This window comes from Anabrus simplex, chromosome 2, assembly GCF_040414725.1.
Source record: "Anabrus simplex isolate iqAnaSimp1 chromosome 2, ASM4041472v1, whole genome shotgun sequence".
In the NCBI taxonomy this organism is placed as follows: domain Eukaryota; kingdom Metazoa; phylum Arthropoda; class Insecta; order Orthoptera; family Tettigoniidae; genus Anabrus; species Anabrus simplex.
The window spans coordinates 58637679-58663874 of record NC_090266.1 but is presented as its reverse complement, the minus strand read 5'-3'; the positions used below and the strand labels follow the sequence as shown (position 1 = coordinate 58663874).

Below are 26196 nucleotides of genomic sequence, written 5' to 3'. Positions count from 1 at the left end.
GGGGTATGGCAGGTAGTATAGGCTGAAGATTGGAGTTGATCAATGTGGATGTACATGAGTGGACGTTCTATGTCACATTAGATGCTCGATAGCCAATATGAGGGCTTTGTTTTAAGCAAGGTTGGGTTGACTGAGTGACGCGTGAAAAAGTGCCTTTGAGGGCGTTGCTATCAGTAAACTTTTCGGGACGCTATAACCACATGTAGCAAGCCTATATAAGTATGTACGCGTGTGCGGCAACTCATTCTGATTCTGTTACTCATTCGGACCGGTGCGCGGGAGCTACTTTGTGCAGTTTCCTATGTGTTGTTCTATTGTTCTTCAGTATCCATTACGGAGTGAGCACTCTAAATATCGCTGATGCTAACGAGTTTCCGGTGGCCATTCTGTAAAAGACACTACTAAGTGTTTATTTGTCGCTGAAACTCTGTATAATAATTATACTGTAATTCTTCTATGAGATGATGTATAGTGGATGTGGTGGTGCATACGAATGTACATTTTGGAGTGGATTCTTGGTAAAGGAAATCGTCGCCCGAGTATGCAGTTTTTCAGTTGGAGAAACGTGAGGTGTCACACTAACCTGTGCAGCAATCGGGAAAGACTCAAGACATCGATGAAGAAGAGTGTACTGTGTAAATAAGGTTAGGGATGCTCTTTGTAAAGAAGGGTGCAACCGTACATAGAGAAAGTCGTCGTACTTTTCTTTACTAGATTAGGATTTTTCTTCTGTAACAGTAGGGAGTGCAGTGGGACTGTTACCTGGAGGTATGTTATGAAATGTATATAGTGAAAATAATTTTTATTGATGGTTCTTAGTTGTCTGCATATTTATCTTCTTGTGAACAACAAGCAAGAGTTAGTCTCATCAAGTGATGATTTTTGTTGGTGTTTTTTAAAGTTGTTTGTAGATTTGCCTTTTGTGAATGGCAAACACGAGAGGGTCTCATCAAGTGATGATTATTGTCATGGAATGAAACATGTAGTAAATCTTTTATCAGTGGAGTAAGGATGAACCTGGCACGCTACACAAATTTAATTTCAGGGGTAAGAAGCAAAAGGTAAGATTATAAAGTAAGTCTGGAACCTCATCAGCCTGACGACCATCGCCTTGGGAGAGGGAGTTGCTCGTTGCTCTAAAAAGTTAACTATTCCTGTAATTGTTTTGGAGGTGGTGCCCAATCTTGTTATCTATACTTATCTTAGTCACCATTTATCTATTTAATAGTTTCAATAAATTATAGATGTTACAACCAGCAGCTTTATTTATATTTACACTGACTGACAGAGCAAATGCAACACCAAGAAGGAGTGGTCAGAACTTTATGCCAATTGCAGGGTAGACTGACGTCACTGAGGTATGCTCATGATGTGAAATGCACCGCTGTGCTGCGCACGTAGCGAACGATAAATGGGACACGGCGTTGGCGAATGGCCCACTTCGTACCGTGATTTCTCAGCCGACAGTCATTGTAGAACGTGTTGTCGTATGCCACAGGACACGTGTATAGCTAAGAATGCCAGGCCGCCGTCAACGGAGGCATTTCCAGCAGACAGACGACTTTACAAGGGGTATGGTGATCGGGCTGAGAAGGGCAGGTTGGTCGCTTCGTCAATTCGCAGCCGATATCCATAGGGATGTGTCCACGGTGCAGCGCCTGTGGCGAAGATGGTTGGCGCAGGGACATGTGGCACGTGCGAGGGGTCCAGGCGCAGCCCGAGTGACGTCAGCACGCGAGGATCGGTGCATCCGCCGCCAAGCGGTGGCAGCCCCGCACGCCACATCAACCGCCATTCTTCAGCATGTGCAAGACACCCTGGCTGTTCCAATATCGACCAGAACATTTTTCCGTCGATTGGTTGAAGGAGGCCTGCACTCCCGGCGTCCGCTCAGAAGACTACCATTGACTCCACAGCATAGACGTGCACGCCTGGACGCCTGGCATGGTGCCGGGCTAGAGCGACTTGGATGAGGGAATGGCGGAACGTCGTGTTCTCCGATGAGTCACGCTTCTGTTCTGTCAATGATAGTCACCGCAGACGAGTGTGGCGTCGGCGTGGAGAAAGGTCAAATCCGGCAGTAACTGTGGAGCGCCCTACCGCTACACAACGCGGCATCATGGTTTGGGGCGTTATTGCGTATGATTCCACGTCACCTCTAGTGCGTATTCAAGGCACGTTAAATGCCCACCGCTACGTGCAGCATGTGCTGCGGCCGGTGGCACTCCCGTACCTTCAGGGGCTGCCCAATGCTCTGTTTCAGCAGGATAATGCCCGCCCACACACTGCTCGCATCTCCCAACAGGCTCTACGAGGTGTACAGATGCTTCCGTGGCCAGCGTACTCTCCGGATCTCTCACCAATCGAACACGTGTGGGATCTCATTGGACGCCGTTTGCAAACTCTGCCCCAGCCTCATACGGACGACCAACTGTGGCAAATGGTTGACAGAGAATGGAGAACCATCCCTCAGGACACCATCCGCACTCTTATTGACTCTGTACCTCGACGTGTTTCTGCGTGCATCGCCGCTCGCGGTGGTCCTACATCCTACTGAGTCGATGCCGTGCGCATTGTGTAACCTGCATATCGGTTTGAAATAAACATCAATTATTCTTCCGTGCCGACTCTGTTTTTTCCCCAACTTTCATCCCTTTCGAACCACTCCTCCTTGGTGTTGCATTTGCTCTGTCAGTCAGTGTATCTTGGATAGAGCCTTGTCCAGTTCTTCAGTACTGAAATTACAGGAATACTCCAGATGGGATGTCAACTGTGATCTTCTCGTTCTTAGTTGCTTCTTAACACTCCTTGCGTGTACCTTACGCATCTTCGTTCTAGAGATTTGTGTCAGTGGGACGCCATGGTGTTTGGGTTCATTGGCCAACTTCTGCGTTTCATGGTAGGGTCACTACCAAGTTTTCTTACGAGGTTCCAGGCTTTACGACTAGAGTGTGTGAAGTCCATCTCTGCTGTAGTTCTGTGCCACTTCTCTCTCCTAGATTTATTTAAAGCCCTTAGCAACGCTTTAGCTGTTGTTTTATTAGGAGAGTTCTGATATTCGGTGTAGAGCTGATTACATTCTTCTTACAATATCCCCGGGGAATGAACTTCCTAGCATTAGCTTTTATGGCATTGACAAATCTACTGTAATTTTCAGGAACTGGTGGTTTCCACTGTACAGTGTTATCAGGCCCTTTTGCAAATTTATACCACTTTGCTAGTCCAAAATTCCAACGAGGTTGTGGTACTGAAGACACAAGAGGGATCTCGGTGCCATAGTGAATAATAACTGGTCTGTGTTGACTGTGAGGAAAAGAACTGATGACCCGTTGTACCATGTGTTGATTCTCAGGAGTTGACTGTGACACTATGCACAGGTCAGGAGAATAATCCTTTTGCCATCTGTCAAAATGAAATGTGCCAGGATGTTTAGTATTGTGGACAAGTTTTAGGGAGTTTGCTTCAATCCAGTTATTTAGGTTGGACCCATTGTCATCTTCGAATTCGTATCCCCATGTTGGTCTGTGACTATTGAAATCTCCGAGGTACAAAACAGGGTGATCAAAAACTTTTAATGAACGGCTGGGCCAACCGACTCCTGGTGGTTTATAGACATTCACAACAGTAATGCCTGAGATTTCCACTGCCAGGACAAAGATATCTGTTGCACTGTCTTCATAAACAACTTTAAAATCAGTTAACTGGGATCTGATATAAGTTGCAATCCCATAACATTCATCATTGATGGCCCCAGCGAGATTATAACCACCTATTTTTCCTTTTCTGAAGAGATCTTCACTGTCACTGGAGTGTGTTTCCTGTAGTGCTATCAAATCCACATTGCTCTCCAGCATAAAACGAGAAAGATACTGACTCTTTGGTGGTGATATTGATTCGATATTTACGTGACAAATGCTGAGATTGTTACCAAGTCTGATCGACATGTGTTCTGGTTGGTCCTGAAAAAGACTGTTACCAGACATAGTACTTGCTATCATCTGCTTGTTGCTGTGTAGCAGCCGGTGTACCACCGTTGCCCAGGGAACGCCCGAATGCCTTATGTAGCACTCTTCGGGGAGGCTCCTTCCGTTTCATTTCAAATGCTAAGTAAAACGCAGTTTATTTCTCGAAACGGATTTTGAGGGTTTTTTTTTTTTTCCCCACGAATTTCAAACCTACAGCTTATCTTAGTTTTCTTAGGTCAGTTTCTTTTTTCCCTGTGTTGTGATCAAAGTCCTTATAACAATCTACAAAAAATATCAACAGTCCACATTTATTCCTTCACTGGTTTTTTCAAATATTGACATACTGTCAATAATAACATAAGCTGCACAGACTTGAACATCATTCCAGTTATCGGAATTTCCCATTACTGCCGAGGCACTTTTTACTTCGCTGTCACTTTCACTACTTTCAGCAGTAATTTCCTCATCAGAATTAACACAATAATCACTGTCACCATCAGTACTGTCACTAAGATCTTCGAAAATCAAGCGCCTGATTTCAGAATCGTCAACAAAGTGGGCTACTATCTTGATTCTAAGAACGTATGAGAGTAATTTCAATTCTACAGCTAAAATAAATGTCTCCAGACTGTTGCTTGTTTTCCACACACTTTCACAAGTGAAGATAAAAGTATCAGTATTCAGTTGGTATCTATATTAGTGCCATCTGGTGTCCAGTTATAAATCTACGGCGGAAGAACGACTCTGTCTCTCAGGAAGACGATCACACTTAACGAAATATTTCACCGCCTTCCAGAAAGACGGTCTGCAGTTCTAGGGTTAATCTAGCAATAATCAGTTCTGTGCACAACAACACATTAGCTCCAGATTACACATATAAACCACCACACACACTGTGCATTTTCTCGGAGAGGAATAATCTGGAGTATGATTGACAAATGAACACTATGTAGTCTTCCACAGAATGCAAACCGGGAATGAATTTGTAAAAACCTTGGAATACACTCATAAACATCCCTAATGCCTTTGTAGTAAGCACCGTAATGATACCGTAATGACTCCAAAATCAAGGTTCTTCGGCACTAATAACTCTGTAATGGATAAATGAATAATGACCTTGTTGCACATGCGCACATGTATGTGTATATATATATAGGCTTGCTCCATGTGGCTGTAGTGTTGCCGAAAGTCCACTGGTATGGTGGAAGCCAGCTCAAGAACTAATGAAAATATCCTTCTGCGTGTGAGCACTTCACCTCTTTCGCCATCACCATCTCGGTTCTGCCCACCACAATCAACATATTACTGACGTCGAGCAATACTGCTTCCTTCTCAAATATTGTAGTATCAAAAGAAATAACCTCCTTTCACATCGTTGCACTTTTATTACGAACTGCATCTATTTATTTCTTTATTGTTTGTACCAGTTACATGTCCATATCATGTAACATACAGGTTACTGACGAATAGTGAGATGCTGAGATTATGCAATTTAATTATTCTTCCTGCAAGAGAAGTAAGGTTCTTTTCTATTTTATTGTGAGATTTGTGTGAGGCACACTGGGACTTAAAACAAAATGTTTGATGACATAATTATAAGATGATGCTCTCATGCAACGACTGTCAGTGGCAGTCTCTCACTGTTCAACAAGCTGAAACTACACCTGTGAGGAGAGTGCAAACTAACAGTGTGTTTCCAGGAATGTTGTAATTTGTAGTCTCCTCATGTGGAAAGTAGAAATGAACTTGTGGTCCTTTCAAGACTACAAATTTCCTGCAGTTACAAATATAAAGATTATTTTATTTTATCATTATTTTTTACATTATTTCACTTTTCAAGTATGCTAAGATTTTGTCAGATAGGTGCATCCTATACCCATACCATTTTAAGGTCCCTCCTGTTTTACTTAAGGCGAATGCATAGTTCGCACTGAGCTGGCACAATCTGACTAACAGATAAATGAACATTTTCTTTCTCATAAATTTAGCATGCAGCTTAGTTGACTTACATTTAGCTTCATTTTCCTTATCATTTCAACTGCTTATCTATATAATTCAGACACGTGCCTAGAACTAAATTTTCAGAGTATTTTCCTTCGAATACCACTTAGAATGAAATCAGAGTAATGTGACACACAAACTCTCTTCCCTTTGTGCAATGGTCGACCTTTCACTGGAGACTCATTTTTTCCATGTAGTTTAAATTCTGCACGAGCCGTGTAAACACTTTATATAGAAACACCAGTCAGATATTCAATCATTTTCACCATTTCATCCATCGTCCACTCCAGATTCTCATCCCGCAATCTACTGTACATGTTCAAAACAATTTGTATCGATTTCGTACAGAATTTATCCCCAGTTTTATTGGCTTTAAGGTATTTTACAGGTGACTCAAGCATTGCAACAGCAAAACCCACATGTTGCTCACAGGTGGCAGCCATTATGAATACTTATAGCCTACAGCCAGTATTGCCAACAGTTGTCTTCAATCCATCTTTAACATCATAAAATTTGTGGAAACTAATCAGTAAGTTGTAACAGTGAAATGAACTCGAACAAGGCTTATACAGAACACATTACAATTAGATATTATGTAATATTATATTTTGCTACAAATACCATGGAGAACAATAACCATTTACTCCCACCTATGTATGAAGGATAAAGAGTTAGTAATGAACCCGATTAACATACAATTTGTGCTATATTCTGCACAGTTTGACAGGGTAAAATTATTAATTGGTCAAGTCACTTCACCAGAATATTTAACTGAACTGACTTCAAAAACAAGCAACAAATGTAGGAACTATTTACTGCTGCAGAAGCCTCTTTACTGATCAAGAGCCTGGCTAACATCAAAGGGACTGCTTAGGACTTGAGTCAATTCGCAGAATAGCAACGCTCTAACTGAAACATCTTCAAGTGTCTCTCAGTCAACGCAACCTCATTCAAAATCGGGGCTTTCGGATTGGTTACTGAGTGGCCGTTACGAATGTTAGCGATCTCTAGTGTTCATCCACACTGATGAATAAACATCTTCGGCCTATGCTTCCCGGCTGTATCCTGGGTTTCCAAGCCACCTATTGCAACACTTTCAACTGATTTCAACTGTCTTTACCGATATAGTCAGTTTCCCATGTTGCAAAATCTTCACTACTATGCCATGTGTACAGACTCTTTTCCTAATTAAAAGTTATACAAATATAAGGATACACATGTTCAATATTCCCTAACTACAAATGCTTATTATAATACTACATTCTTACATCTTAATCTAACAAGCACAAATGATATCCACTACTTTACATTATAAATTATTTTACAAAAATTTCTAACCTAAAATTGGGAGATTGTCAATTAAAACATTTCCTAACCTAAAATCGGGGATTGTACTTATGTATGGTTACAGTAGAAGCCCTAAATAGTTTTTGAAAACAATTTAAATTATGGCGATAATAACAAATAAAATGGTAGCATAATTTGAATGAACACAAGTGTCAAGTAACAATCTGCAATGCCATATATTTAGGCCAAGCAAAACTAAATTTCAACACCTGATTTAATAAACTTAATTTATAATAATAATAATAATAATAATAATAATAATAATAATAATAATAATAATAATAATAATAATAATGGGAGCAGTAAAAATAAAACACCTAAAGGTTAACTACAGCATGTCATTGAGCTCACCAGGGTGGGAGATGTGGCATAGTGGAGGGTCAAGGACTGACTAGCCAGCTGGAATCATGCCAACGATAGAATAACAGAACTGCAACAGCTTGCATTCTATGCTAGTGTGGAGAGCAGTGAGGACTTCGTTAAGACACAGTATGTTCTGAATATTCAAGTTTTTATGGATTAAAATAGAAATAAACATAAATGTTTACACATTTCTACATTTATTTGAGTACTAGCTGATGTACCCGTGCTTCGCTACGGGATTCTCAGAAAGACTGTCTTTGTGGTTTTCCTAACTACAGTTAACTTAGGCCATTACAAAAACGTCAGTAGGAATGTAGGGATTAAAAGCAATGTTATCATATAAAATACTCACTCAAATGAAAAACCACACATTTTCTCACTTTTAACAAACAGTACTACGATGCCGATCTAACAGTCCAAAGATCCAGTGTTGGAATGACCAGGATGCAGACAGCCGTGAACACTCCTCTGCAATTGCTCCGTTAAATATACACACTGTTCATTCCAATCAGTGCCTCAGGGTAGGGAAAGAATAGCTCGAATGCTATGATGAACCAGTTTGTTACGTACCAATAGTATCAGAAAATTTATGAACCAGAGGAATGGCATTCTTAAGAAGAAAGTTATCTAACTCCCCAGCTACCTCCTGCCAATATTCAGGCAGGCTATTATATTCGGTACGACCAGGTGAGTTAGCCATGTGGTTAGGGGCGCGCAGCTGTGAGTTTGCATCGGGGAGGTAGTGGGTTCGAAAACCACTGTCGACAACCCTGAAGATGATTTTCTGTGGTATCCCATTTTCATAGCAGGCAAATGCTGGGGCTATACCGTAATTAACGCCAGGGCTGCTTCCTTTCCACTCCTAGCCCTTTCCTATCCCACCGTCGCCATAATATGTATCTGTGTCGGTGTGACGTAAAACAAATTTTTAAAAAACTCGGCATACAGCATTAGTCCCATCAATTCGACATGACTGGCAACAGAGGACACAAAGCACACCACAAAAAGCAATGGTCAATGTAATGTTATTGTTGTTCAATGTTATGAGCTTTCTGTATTGTAGGGCTTCATATTTAGTTTTCTTTCGACTCTGTGATATTAGGGTGTCTTACAAAATTATTTATAGCATAGACTGTAGGCCTAGTTCCTTATTCCCTGACTTTACATAATGATTTTCATTAAATTCCGTTTACCCATTTTCTCGTGACTTGGCGTTGATATGGACTTAAATCCAAATTCATGAATATCTCTGCTATCAAAGCCGGTATGGTAAAAATGTATAAGACATAAATGATCAGAAATTTAATACTATATAACTTTAGTAATGTATTTGTCAATAGGACCACCAATAACACAAATATTTGAGAATTAAATTTTAGGCCTTCCCCTGAACTACCATTCCACTCAGCGTGAATAAAATTATTTATGGCGTAGATTTTAGTGACTTATATCTCAACTTTGCTTACCATAGGACCATTAATAACATAAATATCTGAGAATTAAATGTCAGGCCTTCCCCTAAACTACCATTTCTCTCAGCGTGAATAAGATTGTTTATGGCCTATAGGTGGGCCGGCGTAAGGTTGCACATGACAGCTGCACACAATATTGGTAACACTGCAATGGCGCACGAAGCGATGTTGCCGCTGTAACAACAGCTGATTGCACGACACGTGTTTTTAAAAACATGGGAGAAATGTTTTTAATGTCATCGTGATGATACACAATACAAATGAAATCTGCCGACAAAAATTGAACTTTCAACTCACCGATTATTCATCACACAAAATTATACGAGATAAATATACTACGAAGTTCTTATTATCGCGATGTTAGAAAACACGGAAGAAATCGGCCGACAAGGATCTCACTTCATATACACCTTCACCAATAAATGTTAGAATAATATACACCGGTGCTAACACAAAATGTTTCAAGTAAATTCTATAAAATTTACGAAAATTCAGAAATCTTATTTTCATACCCTCCAGTTCACTGCCATCACTACCGTCGATTTCTTTGTCACTGTCATCATCGTCTAGGCAGATCATCAACTCCTGAGAGTCACTGATGATGCCATGTATTGCCATTGCCGAATTAATGAATGCTGCGACATGGCTAAATTTCTTCCTGCACAAAGCCGCATCCATTGGAGCAATACTCTCCCGGAACAGTCCTTCCACTTCAGTAACTGTGAAGGACGTATTATAAGTGCGTACGTAACGTTTTATTTCACCCCATACCGTACCAACTCAATGAGGTTGAAGTGACAGTGGTACGGCGGCAACCTAATAACCTCGTGCCCTTGTTCCTTCGCTACCTCGTCGACTATTTTTTCTTTTTTTGCTATTTGCTTTACATCGCACCGACACAGATAGGTTTTATAGCGACGATGGGACAGGAAAGGCCTAGGAATGGGAAGGAAGCGACCGTTGTCTTAATTAAGGTACACCCCCAGCATTTGCCTGGAGTGAAAATGGGAAACCACGGAAAACCATCTTCAGGGCTGCCGACAGTGGAATTCGAACCCTCTATCTCCCGGATGCGAGCTCACAGCTGCGCGCCCCTAACCGCACGGCCAACTCGCCCGGTGTCGACTAATTTAGTCGTACACATATGCGCTGGGATATTTCTTTACTGCAGCCATTCCACTTACAGTTCTTTACAGGCGCTCGAAGAAGGGGTCTTGTCCATTATTACGGAGTGGTAACGTGCATTGTCCATAACAATGACAGAAGGGACTTTGAGCTGTAAAAATCGTACTCGTGTCTTCGTACTGCATCAGCCTGGAAAGAATTAATTCCTATTACAGGAGATAGCTTAATTCGTTTCTTTCCCGGAGTGCTGTGAAACAAGTCCCTACTATCAGCCCCATTTTCGCTATTGCTATGTACCCCAGTCACTTTTTCCTTCTGTTCTTGGAGGCGAACACCTGTTTGAATGACAGTACGCTTTGAAAGCCCTAATGTTTGAGATATGCGATCCACAACATGATCTACAGGAACGGAGAGACGGTATACAAGCGTACGCATTTCGTCTCCCTCTCGTAAAACTCACGAGTTCTCCGCACTAATTCTAATGCCTGACTATTAAGGGACACTCCGCGGCTCAAAGGATTATCACTTCGCGCTTCATGACTATGTTGTCATTTCCGAGACATCGCACTGCATTCGTTAAAATAAAATTTCACAATTATCTCAAAATGAAAACAAAACTTTCATAAACGCGCGAATCACACCTGACCACGTGCTAGCGGCGACAGACAAAACGGCAACACTTCAATACAGTAGTCAAGCTACTTATAGATGGCACCACTATACTACCTATATTGCCAACAACAATCAACTGAAAATAGTTCGTATTTATTTTGTAGCTCGCTTAAACCTTGTAATATATTTTAAATGCTCATATTTGTGTAGGCAAATAAAAGATTATGAACACTATACGGAATTAAATACGAATTAACATGAATAAAATGCGTAACTGTATCTGACATAAAAAATAGTGGATTGGTGATTCTGACTGACGGGTGACGTTCTTCATTTCATTTTTGTAGTGGTGCCAACATGACTTACAACTGTCAAGTGCAACCTTGTGCCGGCCCACCTATAGATTGTAGCGACTTATTTCCGGACACTACATACCGATTTTCATTAAATTCTCTTCAGCCATTTTCTCGTGATGTGTGTACATACATACAGGCAGACAGATATTATTGAAAATTAAAAAGTGCATTTCCTTGCTACTATGGACATGACCGATACAGAAATACCATCCTTTTAAAATTCTGAGCAATATACAGACAAAACTCTTATTTTATATATACAGTATAGATAATTTGATAGAACCTGATGATATTCTTTCAAGGACGAAACATGAAGTTGTTTCTTTTTCAAGTATAATTTTGTTACTAAATGTTTTCTTTTTCAGATAGTTTCAAAGTTAGTTTCGGCAGACTGAAAAACGTAACATTTATAGATTTGTTGAAAGGCAAATTTACACACGAGGATGACTTGGCTGATTTTTAAAAGAATATTCCCCAAACCAGACTTCCAAGGGTGTACACACTTATTGCATGGATATTATGTGTGTTCGTTTCGACATATGTGTGCAGGCAATTCTTTTCTGTTATAAAACTTTGCTAAGTCCAAATCCCAAAGTAACTTGTCAAAACACAATCTAACATGCAGTTTTTTATTACAAATTGTCCAGACATTATGTCCTAACATTGATAAACAAAAATAAAAATGAAACAGAAAATGCAGGAAAATGTCCATGAAATTATTCCGTATGGCCCTCTTCTAAACTGCAGAGAATTTTGTACTATGTCCTGTTCTTTTTACATTATAACATGGCTGTCATTCACATAAACTGTTATACATTTTCTCATAACATAGTGCAGGAATTTGTTTATAATGCATTGACAATCGCAAATTTCAAGCAGTCAGCATTAACATTACGATATCCAAGACATCAGTAGTGTTACTGACGTCAGATCTGTTTCCTGTTTCTCCAACATTGCTTCATCAGGCAAGCTTAAAACCATTTCTTATTCCCCTGCGGTTGGGAGAAAGCAGTGCAGTGTGTGGTGACATCACAAGCTGAACTGGTCTTTATTGGGAGCATTTATGGCTGAGTGAGGTGATGTCACATTGGCGCTTTCTGTTTCCCATTGCACTAGATTTACTGACACGAGCTGGCATAATTATGAATCTTTCATGTTTTTAGCTTTTCAATTTTTTCCTCTTCATTCTTGATGGCCTGTCATCTCTTGGAAATTATATTGTACTACCTGAGCTTTGCCTTTGGCTTCTGAAAGTTTATAATAGAACTTTTTGTAGTCATCTGTCATCTACAGCTCAAGTTCATCCGTGATATAAACAAACATGACAGGATAATGACCAAGTTTTTTTACACTGTGATTTCTGATCAAAAATCTGACATCAAATTTGTCAAAATGTGAAGTTTTTAACTTGTAAAAGAGAAGTAGCATGTCCTAAGTTTAACGATTTTAGGGAATAATTTTACTCTGTGCCCTTTAGCTTACATGAACATAACCTACACAGGGACACTGAAGATTAAATTTTAAATCTCTACAGGCCTATCCTCCTCTGCACCCCCCTGCCCACAAATTCTTGCCAAATACGTTAAAAATTATGGCTTCTAATTTCCTTTAAAATTTGGATGAAGAAACTCAACACCAAGGTAGCAAACAGTACATAGATAACTCAGCACTGAAAAGGTCATGGAAGGAAGTAAACATGAAAATGGGTAAAGGTATCTAATGTTCAAGCCTGGGTCTGCCTTGAACCTAAGAACAAACTGCTATGAAATCTTTGAGTGTCTCAGTACAGGGAAAGAGGCATATGTTCTTGTGAGGATTTTAACAGTGAAACACTCATAAAAGGGAGTTCTGTGACGGAGGAAGTGTGTGGTAATGGGAAAACAGTTCTGCTATTTGCATCTGGTACTGATGTTTTAATCCATGTGGACTGAGATCTTACAGTTGTCTGAAGATTATCTACCTTTTTTCCAGCACTGAGGCACTCTGAGACTGTATTCTTAGTTTATGCTCAAACACCTCTCTGTTTTTGGCTCTTAGCCCACAACCTCCTGAGTACTTGTTAACTCAAACAAGACTCTTCTTACTCTCTAAATGCTGAAGCTGTAATGCTGAGATATTTTCTTTTTTTGTGTTGTCCTAACAGCTTATAATTTTACATGGTTGTTGGCCATGGAACATCCAGTTTTACATGGAATCCAAACCACATTTGAAAAATCCCACATATATTGGCTGGTATTTGAACAACAGTCACCTTGGTGAGAAATCAGTGACAATATTACTGAGGCTATCATGCCTCCCTAAGAATGTGCTTGATAAAACAATATTCATTTCTATATCTCCCTAACTCACTTTTGATCTGCTAAACAGAGATCCAGTCAACTGACAAACAAAGAAGAGCATTATAGTGACAGAAAATAATTACCTAAAATTTAATGGGAAGATATGACATATCTTATGCTTCATTTCTTGAATTCTTTCAGAAACTCCTTCACTATATAGCTTCTGAAATGACAGCTTATCCTCATCATTAGAGTCCGTTTTAGTAGATGGCTGCTTTAAATTAACTGAAAACAGAAATAGCATGCAATATTAATACAAGCCTTTAAACTGCAAGCCACATGGCACAGATGGGAGAAAGGGAGGTAGCAAACAAGCAACAGGAGTCTGTTAACCTTACTGAACCAAAAAAAAAATATATATATATATGTCATTAGAAGACAAACAGTTAATTAATCTGTTTGTTGTATGGCAAGAAAACGACAGTAATACACAGGTATTACGGTAGTTTAAAGAGGTAAAGATGAATAAAAAAACAGTACTAACCACATGCTGAAATACTGTAATTACAAAAATAGACAACAAAGTAAACTATTTTCAAAAACAAAGAAAACACAATAATACAAGTATGAAGTCGCTGGTCGTAATCTCTCATCTACTGGTGCAGCCAGTCACGTGTGGAGGGAGTAGTGTTACTGCTGTCATCAAAAGGTCCTTGATACTTTTCTAAGGAACATTCTTAGACTTCATGATCTACAGGCTGCTTACATGCCCAGCAGTTACATGCTGGAGAGTTCATTTGCATAATATAGCATTACATCTGGCATGTCCCTTCCTTAATCGTTACAAATTTAATTTAGTGTTTATTTTTTTAATTTTTATTGGATCCACCTTGTCAATACCTAAATGTACAAATCACATATTGTGTCTACATTAATTCCCAGAGTACATTACATACTGTAAACTTCAAAATGTTTCCATATTGTCAACGTGAAGCTTATAAGAGAGTTCACAGAAGTCCCACTTTACAATACAAACATCAAGTTCATTAAAATCAATTAGTACATTTTTAATCCTTATATCATGGAGATCATCAGCTATACCTTAATCATCATCATCATCATCATCATCATCATCATCATCATCATTTCCCATTATCCAGCTGTAGCCAAGTAAGGGCAAATATGGCTCCTCTCCACTTTCTTCGGTCTTCCCACCAGTCCTCCTCCAACAATGTGTACCAGTCCAGGTTTCTTTCTATAATACTGCATTGGATTGTGTCCTTCCATCTCATTCATGGTTGTCAGTGGCCTCTCCTTCCTTGCATTTGCATTTCCATCACCTTTTTTCATTCGCTTTATGTGCCCAAACCATCTTAATTGGCTCTTCTCTTTCCTATCATTCATTTTTTCCAGTCCATTTTTTCTTCCCGGATTTTCTCGTTCCTTACTTTGTCTCTTCTACTCTTCTCTACCATACTCCTCAAGAATTTCACTTCAGCAGCCTGTATTCAACTCTCATCCTTCTTTGTCATTGTCCAAGTTTCTGCTCCGTAACTTGTTATGGGTACATAATACATCTTGTACATAGTTTCCTTTGCTTCCATTAGCACATCTTTGTCCCAAAATATGTTTCTTACACTATAATAGAAACAGCTTCCAGCTTGAATCCTCTTACTAATTTCAGCATACCGTCGAGCATTCTCCACTGATTCACTCCCCAGGTATTTGGACGTCTCCACTACTTCCAGGGGCTTGTCTGCAAGTCTAATCTGACCTTTCCCTTCTTTCTCCCCTCTAGTCATAACACTTATTTTCAATCCACATTCTTCGACCTTCCTACTCACCACATCCAACTGTTCTTGAACATTCAAGTCGTCTTCTCCCCAAATCACAATATCATCTACAAATAACACCAGGTTCATTTCTCTTCCTCCATACGCTGCTTCTGCTGTTTTTATGATGTTAACCATTACTATTGTAAACAGGATTGGTGATAGAACACATCCCTGTCTCAGCCCACTAGTGATTGTGAACCAACTTGTCCTGCCAACTTGTGTTTGCATATAACTACAACATTCCTTGTACATTGCCATGATCATTTTTATTACATCCAGTCCAATTAATTTTTGCACCAGACTGCCCCAAACTTTAGTCCTGGGGACACCGTCATATGCCTTTTCAATGTCAATGAATATCATCACCATATCATTCCCATACTCCCATTCCTTTTCCATTAGTTTTCTCATAATGAAAATGGGCTCTATTCTTGACCTTCCACTTCTGAAATCAAACTTCCTTTCCTGTATTTGATTTTCAACCCTCAACCTTATCCTACTTTCCGGTATCCTCTCCATTATCTTAGCAACATGGGATATCAGAGTAATTCCCCTGTAGTTCTTCAATACTTTCTTATCATCTTTCTTGAAAATTAGGATGATTATTCCTTTTTGCCAATCCCCAGGGACCTCCTTATTCTCCCAGACAACCCTGAGAACTCAATATATCCACTGCAGGCCTACAGCTCCAGCTGCCTTTATCATCTCCACTGAAATTTCATCTATTCCAGCAGTTTTTCCATTATTCTTCTTTCTTACTGCCATTTCAATTTGTGGCATGTTAAGTCAATGTGGGATGCCAATAAATATTTTATTCATACCAGTGGCAAAAGGAACGAAAACCTTAGCATAGAAAATGAGATGGTCGACCCACAACAACAAAGATCGTCAAAAGATAATCATTAAGACACCACAACGCTCAAGGTAAACCAAAGTTATTTCACTGGTGGTGACTTGTCGGACCACGGAAAGACTTGCGCCCAATGCCACGTTGGGTGAAACCTAGTATATCAGATTTTATCATTCACCAATCAGCAGAGCCAGTGGACGCCACGGCGGGCTACCCGAGAGGGGTGTCCGTGGTAAGTACAATTTTTTGTTTTAAAAAGAAGAAGGGAAAAGGAAAAGGTAAAGAATGAGAGAGAACGTACAACTGACCAAATGTAAGAAAAGGAGAATGGTTTTAAAACAAGTTGTATTTTAAACTTCAAATGACTAAAATAAGCAGGGTACAACAAGCAAAGAAGGGGAATAACAAACTTTTGACAAGGGCTCAGCCCGTTTGACAACCAAGACACAATTAAGAATAATAATTATTAAGATTTCTTGGGAACTATTATTATGACTTTCAAGAAAAGCCCAAGACCAAGGTTCGACAGGAAAAACTAGAATCAACACCTATATAAGTACACAAACACTTTAATTAAGAAAAAAAGCCACTAAATCTTTATATAAACAATGATTTAAGGCCACCCTTACAATCTTCCTTTTGCACCCAAAAGAGGGCAGGAGAGTTATAGCGCATCGGAGGACAAGAATTTTTAGAACTCAATATCCGAAAGGAAGAAAAGGAAAGAAAAAGGAAGCGGAGTAAGGAGGGAAGAAGAGAAAAAAAATAGAATGAAGAGGGGGGGGGGGGAATCCTTCCAGGCTGCTTAGGCGCTATCACGTTGGCAATGCAAACGACCACTCGGGTCAGTAAAAAGTTCAAGGTGTGGCAACACTACTCTCACTTGTCCAAGCACAGTTTATTCTGGCGTATGAGACTGATAAAGGTTCCAGTCTGAAGGACTTAGTTAGAATAGAAACCATGAAACCACTAAATAATTTAACATTCAAAGTTCAAATCTTGATATTGACCGCGAAAGATATAAAAGGTTGTAACTTTTTGCTCACCCAGTCTGTTGGTAAATCAATGCAGCAATTCACAAATAAAAGTAGATAAAACGTCGCAACGGACCAGCCGTTGGCGAACAGTTCCGCTCTCTCCACTCGAGTTGTTTTCCAACTGAATGTCTGACCGCCGAGAGTAAGGAATAGCTTGCTTATATAGGTGGTGAACATATTCGAGAAGTTACTCGATGAAAAATACGTAGGTGTGACGTCGCAACGAGGAAGCAGCAGCAGTGCCAGAGAGCAGGGCAGTTAGTGAACAGCTGGGCGAGCAAGCAGATGAATGCGACAGAAGGCAGAAGGTAAGACATAGTAGAGCGGTCGTAACAAATTTCATTCATTGTAATTATTTTATCCATTTCTTCTTTAACTACTGTAATTGCCTTTCCTGGTTGTCCATTGAATGACTGTCATTAGTTCTCATGTTCAGCAACTTCTGAAAATACTCTCTATATCTATTTCTTATTTCTTCTGCCTTTGTTAATATTATGCTGCCTTCATCTTTCACAAATCTGGTGTTTACTTGATCTCTTTTTTGTTTCTTATGATACCGTACAATAATTTCTTGCTGCCCTGCATATCCTCTCTCAATTTCTGTGTGAATAGGGCCCAGCGTTTCCTCTTTTCTTCCTTCAGTACTTTCTTGGCCAAAATTTGCCTTCACATATTTTCTTCTACTTTCTTCAGTCTTACATATTTTCCATACTTTCCATGCCATTTTCTTCTCCTTTTTACTTTACTCTTTAACCTATCATTCCACCAGTGTGTCTCTTTGTGTTTCACATTTCCTGCTGTTCTACCACATACCTTTTCTGCACATCAAACCAGTGTTTTCTTAAATCTTTTCCATTCATCTTCAACATTCCCCATCTCCGTCCAGGGAACCAAGGGTGTTATTTCCCTTTCAAATTCTTCTTGTATGCTTTTCTCGTCGTCAAGATAGACACCAAACCAATGCCCACCACAATAGTTCAGATTTATATGCTTACTAGTTCAGCGGATGATGAGAAAATCGAAAGAATATATGAAGAGATAGAAGATTTAATACAATATGGAAAAGGTGACGAGAATCTAATTGTGATGGGAGACTGGAATGCTGTGGTAGGCCAAGGAAGAGAAGGTAATACAGTAGGAGAATTTGGATTGGGACAAAGGAACGAAAGAGGAAGTAGGCTGGTTGAATTCGGCACTGATCATAATTTAGTCCTTGCCAATACTTGGTTCAAACACCACAAACGACGGCTGTATACGTGGACGAGACCTGGAGACAGTGGAAGGTATCAAATTGACTTTATTATGATTAAGCAGAGATTTAGAAACCAGGTGTTGGATGTCAAAACTTTCCCAGGAGCAGTAGTGGACTCCGACCACAATTTGTTGGTCATGAAATGCCATCTGAAGTTGAAGAAATTGAAGAAAGAAAAGAATGCAAAAAGATGGGATCTAGACAAGTTGAAAGAAAAGAGTGTGAGGGATTGTTTCAAGGATCATGTTGCACACGGGCTAAATGAAAAGGCTGAAGGAAACACAATAGAGGAAGAGTGGATAGTCATGAAAAACGAAGTCAGTATGGCTGCTGAAGAAATGTTAGGAAGGAAGAAAAGACCAACTAAGAACAAGTGGATAACTCAGGAGATACTAGGCCTGATTGATGAACGATGAAAATACAAGAATGCTAGAAATGAAGAGGGCAGAAAAGAATACAGGTGATTAAAGAATGAAGTGGATAGAAAGTGCAAGGTAGCTAAGGAAGAATGGCTGAAGGAGAAGTGCAAGGATGTCGAAGGTTGTATGGTCCTGGGAAAGGTAGATGCTGCATACAGGAAAATCAAGGAAAACTTTGGAGAAAGGAAATCTAGGTGTACGAATATTAAGAGCTCAGATGGAAAGCCACTTCTAGGGAAGGAAGACAAAGCAGAAAGATGGCAGGAGCATATCCAACAGTTGTATCAAGGTAAAGATGTAGATAATTTTGTTCTGGAACATGAAGAGGCTCTTGATGAAATGGGAGACCCAATTTTTGAGGTCAGAGTTTGACAGAGCTCTGAGTGACCTAAATAGAAACAAGGCACCTGGAATTGATGACATTCCCTCTGAATTACTGACTGCCTTAGGAGAAACCAGCATGGCAAGGTTATTCCATTTAGTGTGTAAGATGTATGAGACAGGAGAAGTCCCATCCGATTTTCTGCAGAATGTTGTTATACCTATTCCCAAGAAAGCCGGTGCTGACAGCTGTGAAAACTACCGCACCATTAGTTTAGTATCTCATGCCTGCAATATTTTAACACGTATTATTTACAGAAGAATGGAAAAACAAGTTGAAGCTGAGTTGGGAGAAGATCAATTTGGTTTCAGAAGAAATGTAGGAACATGTGAAGCAATCCTGACTTTACATCTGATCTTAGAGGATCGAATCAAGAAAGACAAGCCCACGTACATGGCATTCGTAGATCTAGAAAAGGCATTTGATAATGTTGATTGGACCAAGCTATTTAAGATTCTGAAGATGATTGGGATCAGATACCAAGAACGAAGAATTATCTTCAATCTGAATAAAAATCAGTCTGCAGTGATAAGAATCGAGGGCTTTCAAAAAGGAGCAGCAATCCAGAAAGGAGTGAGGCAAGGCTGCAGTTTGTCCCCTCTCCTTTTCAATGTTTACATAGAACAGGCAGTAAAGGAAATCAAAGAGGAATTTGGAAAGGGAATCACAGTCCAAGGAGAGGAAATCAAAACCTTGAGATTTGCCGATGATATTGTTATTTTATCTGAGACTGCAGAAGATCTCGAGAAGTTTGCTGACTGGTATGGACGAAGTCTTGGGTAAGGAGTACAAGATGAAAACAAATAAGTCCAAAACAAAAGTAATGGAGAGCAGTCGAACGAAGGCAGGTGATGCAGGAAATATTAGATTAGGAAATGAAGTCTTAAAGGAAGTTGATGAATATTGTTACTTGGGTAGTAAAATAACTAACGATGGCAGAAGTAAGGAGGACATAAATTGCAGACTAGCACAAGCAAGGAAGGGCTTTCTTAAGAAAAGAAATTTGCTCACTTCAAACACTGATATAGGAATTAGAAAGATGTTTTTGAAGACTTTCGTGTGGAGTGTGGCCTTGTATGGAAGTGAAATATGGACGATTACTAGCTCAGGAAGAAAGAGAATAGAAGCTTTTGAAATGTGGTGTTACAGAAGAATGCTGAAGGCGAGATGGATAGATTGAATCACGAATGAAGAGATACTGAATAGAATTGGCGAGAGGAGATCGATTTGGCTAAATTTGACGAGAAGAAGAGATAGAATGATAGGACACATTTTAAGACACCCAGGACTTGTTCAGTGGGTTTTTGAAGGAAGTGTAGGTGGTAAGAACGGTAGGGGTAGTCCAAGGTATGAGTATGACAAGCAGATTAGAGCAGATGCAGGATGCAATAGTTACATAGAAATGAACAAGTTAGCACAGGATAGGGTGGCATGGAGGGCTGCATCAAACCAGTCTATGGACTGATTACTCAAACACATGCTTTTCTCCTTCAGCTTCCATACTATAGCTTAAATACCATCTAAAATTAAAACAGTACCGAGCTCGATAGCTGCAGTCGCTTAAGTGCGGCCAGTATCCAGTATTACATGTAATAAATATCATTTTTGGTCCGTATTGATGATATTAGATTGAAATAATAACATTAAGTTATTTATTAGACCACCTAATCAATACAAAATCGTCTTGGATGATTTACATAAATTTGTTAGCTAATGGTGGGACATGTTTCGCCTTCCCTGAAGGCATCATCAGCCATAGTCTTAATCTTAAATTAAAAATAAGCGTCTAAATAACATATAGTGATGAAATGAATTTTAAAATCTTGAAGAGATTTGAAGTAAAATAACATTAAAAATAACAATGATGGTTTGAAAATACAATGTGATGAGATACAATAGTGGAAGTATTAGCAAAATTAACATTAGAAGGCTGCTAAAATAAGTACAATGGATAAAACAACAGATTGTTATACAACCAGTAGTAAGATTGCATAAAAGTAAAGTTGATAGTCATGGCGGTTATAATTAGACGATGGCGAAAAATCTTATATAATCAAAGTAAAGAGGAGAGAATAAAAGTCAAAGTTAGTCGTGAGATCAGAAGTTCATCATGATCTTGAAGATAAAAGACGAAAGTCAGCAGCATATGGTGAAGTTGTAGAACACGTTGAGGATATGAAGTTGGTGAATAGAAGTTGAAGAACAGTTTCAAATAGGATCACTATGGACCATCTCAAAATTTGAAGTGATGTTCAAATGTTGTAAATTGTGAGTTTGTAGATATTCTAGTTGAAAAAGCATATACAAGTGGAATCATTTGACGGTGACAAAGATAGCTTGTAATATTATGAGCAAGAAGTAGCAAGAAGTCTACTGTTGCAAATACTTCTAACCAGTATCCAGTATTCGGGAGATAGTAGGTTCGAACCCCACTGTCGGCAGCCCTGAAGATGGTTTTCTGTGGTTTCCCATTTTCACACCAGGCAAATGCTGGAACTGTACCGTAATTAAGGCATGGCCGCTTCCTTCCCACTCCTAGCCCTTTCCTGTCCCATCATCGCCATAAGACCTATCTGTGTCGGTGCGACATTAACAACTTGCAAAAAAAAAAATTAAAACAAAGGTATCACATAAAAAGAAAAGTATAAAATTATGTAAAGGCTAAAACATCAAGTCCTTGTTGTCTAAAAGTCTTTCATTGTTTCTAAAATAAGGCACTAACTTGGGTTCTTCTAAAAATGGATTATGTTGATTTAGATGTTATAATACTATGTTATGAGTTTGGGGAATCTTGACTTGTGCTGTGTGGGATGTTGTGTGAAATCATGTTCAAGCCAGGTTGTTAAAAGTAAAGGTATTGAAAGAACATATATCCTCGCTGGCTTAAGTCGGTTTATCAACGTCTTGCTGTGGAGGGTCTACCGTGCCTAACTCTAACTGATTTTAATTAAATTCATGTTTGTATTGTAAGGTGGGACTTCTTTGAACTCTCTTATATGCTCCAAGGGTACATGTCTAGAGAACCTTCAATTCTCTTCATGTCTTCAAATTTCATTGTGATCAGTACTGACACTTATAAGCAAGAAAATAATTTGTTATTAAAGGTCAACCTAATCAATACTTGTTTCGCTTGTGATGAGTTACAATGGGTCAGTACATGTTCAGGCTTGTTTCAAGCCACGATCAGCAGACAAATAATTAATGGTAAAGAATAATCATTCTCTTATATAAACTAAATGTATCCATCCAAATGGTATTTTATAGGTTTTATAGAGATTTGGTTCGGTTCTCGTAATTTGATACTGGTATACACACGAACAAGCATCAGCTGGTTACCAGGATGTTCCCCTGCGAGCAAGCTAAACTAGGTCAGGCGGCCAAGAACATAGATTACGTCATATAGCAAGCGCCGGAGACGAAGGGAGAGTGAATGCCAGAAACATCTATACCAAATATGGAACGACGAATCACGTTGCAAAATAGCTGTCAACCAATCAGAAGGAATGAAACCGCTCTAAAGACAGAAATCACTCTGCAAGGAAGAGAAAAAATATCTTTAGCGTGAGACTGCGTGACAGAGAGATTGAATACGAGAGTTACTGCTATGTCATATTGAAGGACTTTGTCAACTGCGAAACAGTACTGCATGGCATTATTGCATTCAAGTATGTTTGTATTAATTTACCGTACAGACGGATCAGCAAAGTAAGACATCACATCGCATTAGATTTGACTGGGTGAAATATTACACACCACAGACCGCCACAGCAAGACACTATGCCGAATTTTGATTGCAGTATACTCTAGAATGTTCTAGTAGGCACCACGAGGCAACGTAACTGGAAGTTTCGAGAGTAAACCTTGTTGATGAACATTGTTTCAGAAAGTGTTAACAGCTCGTGAGTAGTATTCGAGATTATGAAGATTCAATGAAGTGCTATAAACTTATAATAAGGTCAAGATTTAGGTCTTTAATAAGTGTTGAACCGCATTGTACATCATTGCGCCAGTTAAGTATTGTAAGGCAAACTATTGGAATGCAACGAGTGAGGATCCAATTCTAATATAAAATTTTAGTTTCAGCAAATCTACGAGAGCCAATTTTCATCATGGACCGACCAAGAAGGAATTCATGGGGAACTTTAAGACATCGCTGGAATGATTCCATACTATCTGGCTACACTGGAATCATGAGTTGTTAAGCCAACGTGTGTAAGCCAGCACAATGAACTTGTTCATCTATAATCCGCCACAATCCAGAGGAGAACCTGCAGCTACATCTGTATTCCTGACGCCGGAGATATACATCGAAACAATAAGTACTCTTGTAACATTATCCTTTCTCTCTGTAGATTACTAATTGGATTGTATTCTTATGTAAAGAAAATGATGAGTTTAGTTAGAGGAGTAGAATTTCACAATTTTGGTGATGGTAAAGTGGATATTGATTTATTGATTCACTGATTTCTCATTTTATTGATTTCTCGAATTATTGCTGTATTATTTATTGATTAATCCCCATTTGTTGGTGAATTTCATGAGGGTATGAGAGTAATTGAGATCTTCAAAATGGATTACTGGGAAATGAAGGCATAATAATGATGATGATGATGATGATGATGATGATGATGATGATAGATTTCATTAAGAATCATGACAATAATAATGAAAATTTATTGGTCAACATTAAAGCAATGATTTAAATGAAGCGTTGATAGAGAATTATATTTTGAAAATAATTCAAACCTTAAAAAGGAAGGTGATAGTTATCAGCCAGTAGGCAGTTCATCGAGATGGGGCACTTAAAAAAAAAAAAAAAAATAATAATAATAATAATAATAATAATAATTAGGAAACGTAGTGATGTTGTTGAGATATATAATGCGAGTGACGATTGAGTGATGATTTTTCCATGAATATAATTGACAACATGATGACCGCTAGATGAAACGCTGATTAATAGAACAAACGCCTGAAAAGCCTTACATCTGATATGTTTTTTACATTTTTGACATGCTCTATTGGTGAAAAATATCTAATTCCCTCCATGGGAATTTAGAATTTTCCATTCAGAACTGCTAGGCGGGCAAAAATTCCATTGTAGAGATTTATCTCCCGTATGCAGTTATCAGACTGTGCCTCTTATAAGGGCTTCTGATAAGTTCACCTGTATACACCCCAGCGTCAGTGGGTAGGGTCTGACACATCCCACTCTGATGAGTCTAGTGTCAGACCTAAGACGAAACGCTGGTTAATAGAACAAACGCCTGAAAAGCCTTACATGTGATATGTTTTTGACAGGATACATGTTAGTCGTGAAGATATTTGTGATTAAGGGAATATAATCAGTCACTCAGGGAATAATAATAATAATAATAATAATAATAATAATAATAATAATAATAATAATAATAATAACAATAATAATAATATAAGGCTCAACAACTAGTATTCTGTAATGCAGAAACTTAGTAATTTTTCCATAAGGCCAAGTGAGTGTATTCTTCGAAGCATCCGTAACTGATTGTGGTGAAGATTTTTGTTCATCTAATTATGGTCATTTATTGCATGTCAAGTATTATCATAGGAAACTCTAAATTGTTACATGTAATAAGCAATATCAATCCTCCTCCAATCATAATCAATGACATTGCTGTACCGTACCTTAAAAATGTAACTAATCTTGGAATCTCCATCAATGAGAATCTGACCTGGAATGAACACGTAACAATTGTATGTAGAAAGGTTCATGCAGTTCTATATCCCCTGAAACATCACAAGAATTCTTTTCCTCAAAAACTTAAATTAAAATTAATCCAAGCATTACTATTCCCAATTTTAGACTACTGTGATACGGTACTAGTCAATCTAAATGCTGAACAAGCTTTGAGACTTCAGCGAGCACAAAACTCATGCATACGATATGCCTTCCAACTGTGACATGACGCTCATGTTACACCATATTTCAAAACATTGGAATGGCTATGCATAAATGAACGAAGGAATTTTCACCTAATGACACTTGTTTACCAAGTGCTCTCGACGAACACTCCTACTTACCTCTCTTCTAATTTTCGTTTCCTTTCCTCATTCCATGAAATTAGTACCTGTTCTGGTTCCTTACTTGAAATTCCACTAAGTCGAACGAATTCCTACAATCATTCCTTTTTAGTTACCGCATCGAGACTCTGGAATACACCCCCAATGGACATTCGGCACCTTACTTCCTCTCATAAATTCAAATCTGCCTGCAGAAAGTTTTTCCTTGTAACATAAAACTGAATTGTGTGAGTCAGTGGGTGTATGTTGTGTGAATGGGTTTTCTTCATTTATTATTATTATTATTATTATTATTATTATTATTATTATTATTATTATCACATTAACTGCTGTACTGATATGTAGGCCTAACTTACTGGTAGTCTTAGAATTATCTGTCTGTAGTATTATTTCTTTTTAGAATTTCTATGTCTTACTTTTATGTTTACATTTTTAAATTCTGTTTATAGTGGTTAAGTGTAAAAGAGGGCCGTGAGCCCTAACTTCACCACAAATGTAGAATAAATAAATAAATAAATAAATAAATGAATGAATGAATGAATGAATGAATGAATGAATGAATAAATAAAAAATAAATAAATAAATAAATAAATAAATAAATAAATAAATAAATATTCATTGCTATGATCTATGAATATTATTATGCAAGGGTTTTCAACATAATCCAGAAGGGAGATATAATAATAAAATAATAATAATGATCTTTGTGCGATGATAAAATTTGTTGTTTAAATAATTGGGGAGATTTCGCGATTGCGTGATACTGTAGTTTATCGGTGTATTTCTAATCGTAGGATTTCTTTTGGTGATTTTTCACGTACTCTTGTCATGTGAATTTTGA

General features: G+C 38.6%; 1 protein-coding gene across 1 annotated transcript in view; it reads right to left on the bottom strand.

Moving 5' to 3' along the window:
• Sptz (Spastizin) overlaps nt 1-26196 on the bottom strand; it is a 713541-nt gene that overhangs the window by 564908 nt on the left and 122437 nt on the right. The window contains exon 8 of the mRNA XM_067139843.2: nt 13664-13805. Within this exon, the coding sequence (XP_066995944.2) occupies nt 13664-13805 (142 nt within the window). The remainder of the gene's footprint in view (nt 1-13663; nt 13806-26196) is intronic.